The 9396-nt window shown below is 59.1% G+C and overlaps 2 protein-coding genes across 3 annotated transcripts; both read left to right on the top strand.

Annotated features, from left to right (window-relative positions):
- Positions 1–63: 63 nt before the first annotated feature.
- On the top strand, positions 64–3597 carry SELENOW (selenoprotein W). Of its 2 annotated transcripts, XR_014616888.1 has the most exons (6): positions 64–104; positions 918–942; positions 1070–1123; positions 1745–1819; positions 1906–2033; positions 2266–3597. XR_014616888.1 is itself a non-coding variant. In XM_084224415.1 (5 exons), exons 1-5 carry the CDS (start codon positions 73–75, stop codon positions 1978–1980), a joined length of 261 nt encoding a protein of 86 aa, XP_084080541.1. In that variant the 5' UTR covers positions 64–72; the 3' UTR covers positions 1981–3597. The 2 variants fall into 2 exon arrangements, 1 of the variants encoding a protein (XP_084080541.1); XM_084224415.1 differs by having other exon boundaries at positions 1906–3597.
- Positions 3598–4772: 1175 nt separating this feature from the next.
- LOC311164769 (histone H3.3A) lies at positions 4773–8864 on the top strand. Its single transcript, XM_084224368.1, has 4 exons — positions 4773–4884; positions 5344–5487; positions 6370–6523; positions 8624–8864. The coding sequence occupies exons 2-4, from the start codon at positions 5360–5362 to the stop codon at positions 8750–8752; spliced, it is 411 nt and encodes a 136-aa protein (XP_084080494.1). The 5' UTR covers positions 4773–4884; positions 5344–5359; the 3' UTR covers positions 8753–8864.
- The last annotated feature ends 532 nt before the right edge of the window (positions 8865–9396 follow it).

The following is a 9396-nucleotide window of genomic DNA, read 5'->3' on the forward strand; positions in this document are numbered from 1 at the left end:
TTTTACTGGTCCCGCCCTGGTGTCCCCGGTCCCAGCGCTGGCCCCGCCCCCCGCGCATGCGCAGTGTCCGCCATGGCGCCGCTCCGAGTCCATGTCCTTTACTGGTACCGGGGGGGCCCAACTGGGGGGTCCCCAATTCTGGGGGGGGTCCCCAATTCTGGGGAGGGGTCCCCAGTTCTGGGGGGGGGAGTCCCTGATCCCCGGGGGGGGCCCAGTTCTGGGGTGGGGGTCGTTAATCCTGGGGGGTGTGTCCCTAATCCTGGGGGGGGGGTCCCCAGTTCCGGGGGGTCCCTAATTCTGGGAGGGGTCCCCAATTCTGGGTGAGGGTCCCCAATTCTGGGAGGGGTCCCCAATTCTGGGTGAGGGTCCCCAATTCTGGGAGGGGTCCCCAGGTCGAGGGGTGTCCCTAATTCTGAGGGGGGGGGGGGTCCCCTAATTCTGGGACGGGTCCGCAGTTCTGGGGGGGGGTCCCCAATTCTGGGTGAGGGTCCCCAATTCTGGGAGGGGTCCCCAGTTCTGGGGGGGGGTCCCCAATTCTGGGTGAGGGTCCCCAGTCCGGGGGGTCCCCAATTCTGGGGAGGGGGTCCCCACTTCTGGGTAAGGGTCCCCAATTCCGGGGGGGTCCCCAATTCTGGGGGGGTGTCCCCAGTTCTGGGGGAGAGTCCCCAATTCTGGGAGGGGTCCCCAATTCTGGTGAGGGTCCCCAATTCCGGGGGTGTCCCCAGTTCTGGGTGAGGGTCCCCAATTCCGGGGGTGTCCCCAATTCTCGGGGGGGGTGTCCCCAGTTCTAGGGAGAGTCCCCAATTCTGGGAGGGGTCCCCAATTCTGGGAGGGGTCCCCAATTCTAGTGGGGGTCCCCAATCCCAAAATGGGGATGGGGTCCCATTTTTACCCCCCCCTCACTGCCCATCCCCCAGCGGAGCCTGAGGCTACAAACCCAAGGTGAGCCCCTCCCCCTCCCCTCCCCCTTTTCTGACACCCCCTCCCCAAATTCGGGGTGGGGGCACCCCAAAACACCCGGGGGGGTGAGGAGCCCCCTCCCCACTGGTGACCCCTCCCCAAATTGCAGTTTCTGAAGCTGAAGCAGGAACTGGAGCGGCGCTTCCCGGGAGCCCTGGACGTGGTGGGGCTGGGGTCCCCAAATTTGGGGGGTCGGGGCTGATTTGGGGGGGTCGAGGCTGATTTGGGGCTGGGGTCCCCAAATTTGGGGAGTTTGGGGCTGATTTTGGGTTGATTTGGGGCTGAGGTCCCCAAATGTGGGGGGGTCGGGGCTGAGTTGGGGCTGGGGTCCCCAAATTTGGGATATCAGGGCTGATTTGGGGCTGGGGTCCCCAAATTTGGGGGGTCGGGCTGATTTGGGGCTGGGGTCCCCAAATTTGGGGGGTCGGGGCTGATTTGGGGCTGGGGTCCCCAAATTTGGGATATCAGGGCTGATTTGGGGTGAATTCACAGGATTTTGGGGTGGACCCACAGGATTTTGGGGGGGGGGTCTCAGGATTTTTGGGGTGGGATCCAGATTTTTTTGGGGTGAATTCCCAGGATTTTGGGGCGGGTAAAATCCCCCCCAACAGTTTTGGGGTGGAATCCAGAAAATTTCGGGGGGATCCTGGGGTTTTTGGGGTGGAATCCAGAGGATTTTGGGGGGGATCCCGGGGATTTTGGGGTGGGATCCCCAGGGGGATTTTTGGGGGGTTTTTTGGGGGGGGGTTTTGGGGGTCTCTCAGCTGCCCCCCCGCCCCCCCAGAGCGGTCAGGGCACCCCGGAGGTGACGGGATGGTTTGAGGTGACCGTGGGGGAGCACCTGGTCCACTCCAAAAAGGTGGGTGCCCCTCCCCCTCCCCATTTTGGGATCCCCCTCCCCATTTTGGGATCCCCCTCCCCATTTTGGGGTGTCCCCCCCCCCAGAACGGCGATGGCTTCGTGGACAGCGACCCCAAACTGCGCAGGATCCTGGCCGCCATCGAGTCCCAGCTGGCCTAGGCCCCGCTAGGGGGAGGCTCTGTCGCGACATGTCGCGATATGAGGCGATATAGCGGGAGATATCGCTGGATGTCGCGATATACGGGGAAATATCAATGAGTGTCACGATATATCGGCGGATATATCGCGATATATCGGGAGATATTGATGGATATCACCACATATCGGGAGATATCGGGATGTATCCCTGGATATCGCGATATATCGGGAGATATCACTGGATATCACGATATATCGAGGGGTATTGATGAATATCAGGAGATATCCCCAGATATTGCGATATACCGGGAGATATCACGATATATCGCGAGATATCGCCGGATGTCTGTCACTATCGGGACATGTCGCGACAGCGCTGCCCCCCCCGGCCCCATCCCCCCGCGCTCCATGACGGGAATCGCCGAAACGCCGCCGGCACCGGGCGCTGCCCTGACCCCGCGCGGGGAAACGGGGCTGGGGGGGCAGAGCCCGCCCCAATCCCACCCCAAATCCCCAAAGTTCACCCCAAATCCCCAAAGTTCACCCCAAATCCTCAAATCCCACCCCAATCCCACCCTAAATCCCCAAATCCCACCCCAAACCCTCAAATCCCACCCCAAATCCCACCCTAATCCCACCCTAAATCCTCAGATCCCACCCTAAATCCTCAAAGTTCACCCCAAATCCCACCCCAAATCCCCTAATCCCACCCCAAATCCTCAAATCCCACCCTAAATCCCCCAAATCCCACCCTAAATAGTCAAATTTCACCCTAAAATCCTTCAAATCCCACCCTAAATCCCTCAAATCCCACCCTAAATCCTCAAATCCCACCCTGAATCCTCAAATCCCACCCTAAATCCCCAAATTCCACCCTAAATCCTCAAATCCCACCCCAAATCCTCAAATTTCACCCTAAATCCCTCAAATTCCACCCTAAATCCCCCAAATCCCACCCTAAATCCCTCAAATCCCACCCTAAATCATCAAATTTCACTCCAGATCCTCAAATTTCACCTCAGTTCCCTTCATTGCACCCTAAATCCCTCAAATCCCACCCAAAATCCCTCAAATCCCGCCCAAAACCTTCAAATTTCACCCTAAACCCCTCAGATTCCGCCCCAAATCCCTCAAATTCCACCCCAAATTCCTTCATTCCACCCAAAACTCCTCAAATCCCACCCCAAATCCCTCAAATTTCACCCAAAATCTCTTCATTCCACCCCAAACCCTCAGTTCCCACCTAAAACTCCTCAAATTTCACCCCAAATCCCTCAGCCAACCCCAAACCTTTCAAATTTCACCCCAAATCTCTCCAATTGCACCCCAAATATTTCATTCCGCCCCAAACCTTTCCTATCCCACCCCAAAATCTTTTTCCTCCCCCTCCCAAAATTCCCTTTTTTACCCCCAAATCCTTCCCCTGGCTCCGGATCCTCCTCTTTGCCTTCGCTGACACCGTTTTGGGCCAAATTCGGCTTTTTTTGGGGATTTTCCTCCCTGACAGGCTGAAAAATAGTGAAAAACTCTTTTAAACCACTGCAAATGCTCAATTATTTTATTGTCCCCTCATTTATTTGTTTTCCACTCTCCACTTCGTGGCCTTTTGGGAATAAAACATCAGAAATTTGAGCCAGATTTGGGTGGATTTTGGGCTGTTTTTGGGTTTAAGTGGTTTTAGGGGAAAACTGAGCTGAGGGAGGAGGGATGAGGGCTGTGCTCTTCAAAATCCTCTTTTTTTTTTGCTTAATTCTAAAAACCACCATTGTGGGATTGGGAAATTATTCATTTTGGGAATAAAAGGATGGATTTGGTTGGGGTTTTTTGGGTTGTTTCAGGGTTTTTTTGGGATCAGCACACTCTGAACTCTTCCAAGTTCCATCCCCTTATTTAATCCTAAAAAATAAAAATTAATGAAATCATGGAATTGGTCTTGGAAATAAAAGACAGAAAACCAAGAAGGTTTTGGTGGGTTTTATGGATTTTTTTGGTTGGTTTTGTGGGGTTTTTTGGGGGGATCCTACCCGGTGTTTTCATGGGAAAAGGGAGCAATGATGCCTCGCTCCCAGCTCGCCCAAACCCCATCCTTTATCTTAAATCCCTCAAAACCCAACATCCCAGAGTTGGGAAATTATGAGAATTATAGGAATTATGGAATTGTGGAATTTTGAGGCGTAAAAAGCCCCCAGAACCCCTCAGGCCCTCACGGCACCCAGCATGGTGGCACGGCCTCACTCCGAGCTCTCCCAAACCCCATCCTTTATCTTAAACTCCCCAAACCCGAACATCCCGGAGTTGGAAAATTATGAGAATTACAGGAATTATGGAATTACGGAATTTTAAGATGGAGAAAACCCACGGATCCCCTCAGGCCCTCATGGCACCCAAGATGGTGGCGTAGCCTCGCTCCGAGCTCTCTCAAACCCCATCCTTTATCTTAAACTCCCCAAACCCGAACATCCCAGAGTTGGAAAATTACGAGAATTACAGAAATTATGGAAATTTGAGATGGAGAAAACCCGCGGATCCCCTCAGGCCCTCACGGCACCCAAGATGGTGGCGCAGCCTCGCTCCGAGCTCTCTCAAACTCCATCCTTTATCTTAAACTCCCCAAACTCAACATCCCAGAGCTGGGAAATTACATAAAACGATGGTAATTATGGAATTATGGAATTTTGAGGCGGAAAAAGCCCCCGGATCCTTTCGGGCCCCTCAGGCCCTCACGGCACCCAAGATGGCGGCGCGGCCTCACCTCAGCCGACCCCCCCCGTTCCCGCCCCGCCGCGCGCGGGGCACGACGGGAACCGCCCTCAGCCGGGACCCGCCATTTTCTGCCGGGAAAGGCGGGAAGGGGGAGATCGAAGCCGCCGCAGCTGCACCGCGGGACCCGCACGGCTCCAGCGCCGCCGCCAGCGCCGCTCGCAGGTACCGGGGGCGCGGCGGCGGCCGGGGGTCGGTACCGGGGAGTGGTGGGGGGGAAGCACCGGGAAGGCTCCGGTACCGGGAGGGGTGGTGGGGGGGGGCCGGGGTCGCCTGAGGAGACGCTGCTCATTAGTCCCGCCTTCCGTGCGGTGCCGCGCGCTGATTGGCCAGAAGGCCGCGACGTGATTGGCTGCGAGGCACGTCTATCAATGGGAGGGTGCGTGACTGTTGCCGCCTCGGCGAATCAGCGGGGGCTTCGCGGAGGCTTCTGGGTGTTGTAGTTCGTTGCAGAACGGGCATGCCGCTCAACCAATCAGGCGCTGTGTGGCCATCACGTGACGCGGCGCGGGGCGCTGATGGGAGTTGTAGTCGCGTAGGCCGCGCGCGGCTCTCTCTCCCGGTTTTTCCCGTTTTTCCCGTTTTTTCCCCCGTTTCCCTCCCCGCCGCTCCCGGCGCGCGCAGGCTGTGACGGCCCGGGATGGCCCGCACCAAGCAGACGGCTCGGAAATCCACCGGCGGCAAGGCGCCGCGCAAGCAGCTGGCCACCAAGGCGGCCCGGAAGAGCGCGCCGTCCACGGGGGGCGTCAAGAAACCGCATCGCTACCGGTAACCGGCGGGACTGGGGGAACTGGGGATACTGGGAGGGACTGGGGGGGACTGGGAGGGATACTGGGAGGGACTGGGGGACTGGGGGGTACTGGGGTGATACTGGGAGGGACTGGGGGGGATTGGGGGGGACACTGCGGGGATAGTGGGGAGATACTGGGGGGGGGTCCTGGGAGCGACTGGGGGGTACTGGGGTGGACTGGGAGTTACTGGGGATACTGGGGGGGAGACTGGGAAGACTGGTGGGGACTGGGAGAGAGACTGGGGGGGACTGGGACGATACTGGGAGGGACTGGGGGGTATTGGGGGGACACTGCGGGGATAGTGGGGAGATACTGGGGGGAGATACTGGGAGCGACTGGGGGATACTGGGGGGACATTGGGGAGACTGGGGACACTGGGGGGGACACAGGTGGGTGTCAGGGCCCCAGAGGGGACACAGGGAGTGACGCAGGTGGGCCACGGTGACACAGAAGTGACACAGGGGGGGACACAGGTGGGTGACAGTGACACAGGTGGGTGTCGGGGCCCCAGAGGTGACACAGGTGGGTGCCGGGGACACAGGTGGGTGCCAGGGCCCCAGAGGTGACACAGGTGGGTGTCAGGGACACGAGGGTGACACAGATGGGTCACAGTGACACACAGGTGGGTGTCAGTGACACAGAGGTGACACAGGTGGGTGTCGGGGCCCCCCAGGTGACTCAGGTGGGTGACAGTGACACAGGTGGGTGCCAGTGACACAGGTGGGTGTCGGGGCCCCCCAGGTGTCCCAGGTGGGTGTGGGTGCCCCCGGGTGTCCCAGGTGGGTGTGGGGTCCCCCGGGTGTCCCAGGTGGGTGTGGGGTCCCCCGGCCGTGTCCCCACGGTCCCCTGCTGTCCCCAGCCCCGGCACGGTGGCGCTGCGCGAGATCCGGCGCTACCAGAAATCCACGGAGCTGCTGATCCGGAAGCTTCCGTTCCAGCGGCTGGTGCGGGAGATCGCGCAGGACTTCAAAACCGACCTGCGCTTCCAGAGCGCCGCCATCGGCGCGCTGCAGGTGAGGGGGCACCTGGACAGGTGAGGGACACACCTGGGGCAGGTGAGGGACACACCTGGGTACAGCTGGGCACACCTGGACAGGTGAGGGACACACCTGGGCACACCTGGGACAGGTGAGGGATGCACCTGGGTACCGACAATGACAGCCGAAAACCGACCTGCGCTTCCAGAGCGCCGCCATCGGGGCACTGCAGGTGAGGGGACACACCTGGGCACACCTGGGACAGGTGAGGGACACACCTGGGTACTGACAGTGACACCTCAAAACCGACCTGCGCTTCCAGAGCGCCGCCATCGGCGCGCTGCAGGTGAGGGGGCACCTGGGCACACCTGGGACAGGTGAGGGACACACCTGGGTACAGCTGGGACAGGTGAGGGACACACCTGGGTACAGCTGGGACACACCTGGGTACCAACAGTGATAGTTCAAAACCGACCTGCGCTTCCAGAGCGCCGCCATCGGCGCGCTGCAGGTGAGGGCACACCTGGGCACACCTGGACAGGTGAGGGACACACCTGGGCACACCTGGGTACTGACAGTGACACCTCAAAACCGACCTGCGCTTCCAGAGCGCCGCCATCGGGGCGCTGCAGGTGAGGGCACACCTGGGCACACACCTGGGCAGGTGAGGGACACACCTGGGTACACCTGGGTACACCTGGGTACACACCTGGGTACACCTGGGCACACCTGGGACAGGTGAGGGACACACCTGGGTACACACCTGGGTACCAACAGTGACAGCCCAAAATCGACCTGCGCTTCCAGAGCGCCGCCATCGGCGCGCTGCAGGTGAGGGCACACCTGGACAGGTGAGGGACACACCTGGGCACACCTGGGTACAGCTGGGACACACCTGGGTACCAACAGTGACAGCCCAAAACCGACCTGCGCTTCCAGAGCGCCGCCATCGGCGCGCTGCAGGTGAGGGCACACCTGGGCACACCTGGGACAGGTGAGGGACACACCTGGGTACACCTGGGACAGGTGAGGGACACACCTGGGCACACCTGGGATACACCTGGACAGGTGAGGGACACACCTGGGCACACCTGGGACAGGTGAGGGACACACCTGGGTACAGCTGGGACACACCTGGGTACAGCTGGGTACTGACAGTGACACTTCAAAACCGACCTGCGCTTCCAGAGCGCCGCCATCGGCGCGCTGCAGGTGAGGGCATACCTGGACAGGTGAGGGACACACCTGGACAGGTGAGGGACACACCTGGGACACACCTGGGTACTGACAGTGACAGCCCAAAACCGACCTGCGCTTCCAGAGCGCCGCCATCGGGGCGCTGCAGGTGAGGGGACACACCTGGGACAGGTGAGGGCACACCTGGACAGGTGAGGGGCACACCTGGGCACACCTGGGTACCAACAGTGACGGCACTGCCATTGGTGCCATCTGTGTCACCTGTCCAGGCCAGCAAGGCACACCTGGTGGGACACAGCAATGGGACAGACGGACGGGGAGGTGACAGGTGACCCTGTGGGTGTCACATCTGTGTCACACCTGTGCAGGAGGCCAGCGAGGCGTACCTGGTGGGGCTATTCGAGGACACAGGGGTGGGACAGGGGGGTGACAGGGGGACAGGTGACCCTGTGGGTGTCACACCTGTCACCTGTGAGTGTCACACCTGTGTCACACCTGTCCCTCACCTGTGCAGGAGGCCAGCGAGGCGTACCTAGTGGGGCTGTTGGAGGACACAGGGGTGGGACAGGGGGACAGGTGACCCTGTGGCTGTCACACCTGTGTCACACCTGTGTCACACCTGTGTCACACCTGTGTCACACCTGTGCAGGAAGCCAGCGAGGCGTACCTGGTGGGGCTGTTCGAGGACACAGGGGTGGGACAGGGGGACAGGTGACCCTGTGGCTGTCACACCTGTGTCACACCTGTGTCACACCTGTGTCACACCTGAGCAGGAAGCCAGCAAGGCGTACCTGGTGGGGCTGTTCGAGGACACAGGGGTGGGACAGGGGGGTGACAGGGGGACAGGTGACCCCGTGGGTGTCACACCTGTGACCTGTGGGTGTCACACCTGTGTCACACCTGTGTCACACCTGTGTCACACCTGTCACACCTGTGCAGGAGGCCAGCGAGGCGTACCTGGTGGGGCTGTTCGAGGACACCAACCTGTGCGCCATCCACGCCAAGCGCGTCACCATCATGCCCAAGGACATCCAGCTGGCGCGGCGGATCCGCGGCGAGCGCGCCTGAGCCCCGGAAACTTCCGGAAGGTTCCGGAATCCCGGGGTCCTGCCGGTTTTGGGGCGAATTCCTCCCTTTTTTGTACACTCGGGGGCTCCCTGTTTTTCTACGCGCGGGGTTTTGGGGGGAATGGGGATTTTTTGGGGGGAAAAAGGAATTTTTTGGGGGAGAAGTCGGGACTTTTTTGGGGGGAAAAATGGAGGTTTTTTGGGGGAGAAAATGGGAATTTTTTGGGGAGAAAATGGGAATTTTTTGGGGGGAGAAAATGGGAAATTTTTTTGGGAGAAGATGGGAGTATTTTGGAGGGGAAAAGGGGAATTATTTTGGGAAAAAATTGGGAATTTTTCAGGGGGAAAACGGGAAATTTTTTTGGGAGAAAATGGGAATTTTTTTCCAGAGGAAATGGGAATGTTTTTGGGGGAAAAATGGGATTTTCTGGGGGGAAAATGGGATTTTTTTGGGGGGGAAAATGGGAATTTTTTGGGGAAAAATTGGGAATTTTTGGGGAGGAAAAACGGGAATTTCTTGGGGAGAAAATGGGAATTTTTTTTGGGGAGAAATTGGGAATTTTTTTGGGGGGGAAATTGGGAATTTTGGGCGTGGGGGGTGGGGTCGGTGCTGCCCTGTTGGAATAAAGAGAAAATCCCGCGGAA

The sequence above is a fragment of the Fringilla coelebs genome (assembly GCF_963513975.1).
Source record: "Fringilla coelebs genome assembly, chromosome: 37".
Taxonomy (NCBI): domain Eukaryota; kingdom Metazoa; phylum Chordata; class Aves; order Passeriformes; family Fringillidae; genus Fringilla; species Fringilla coelebs.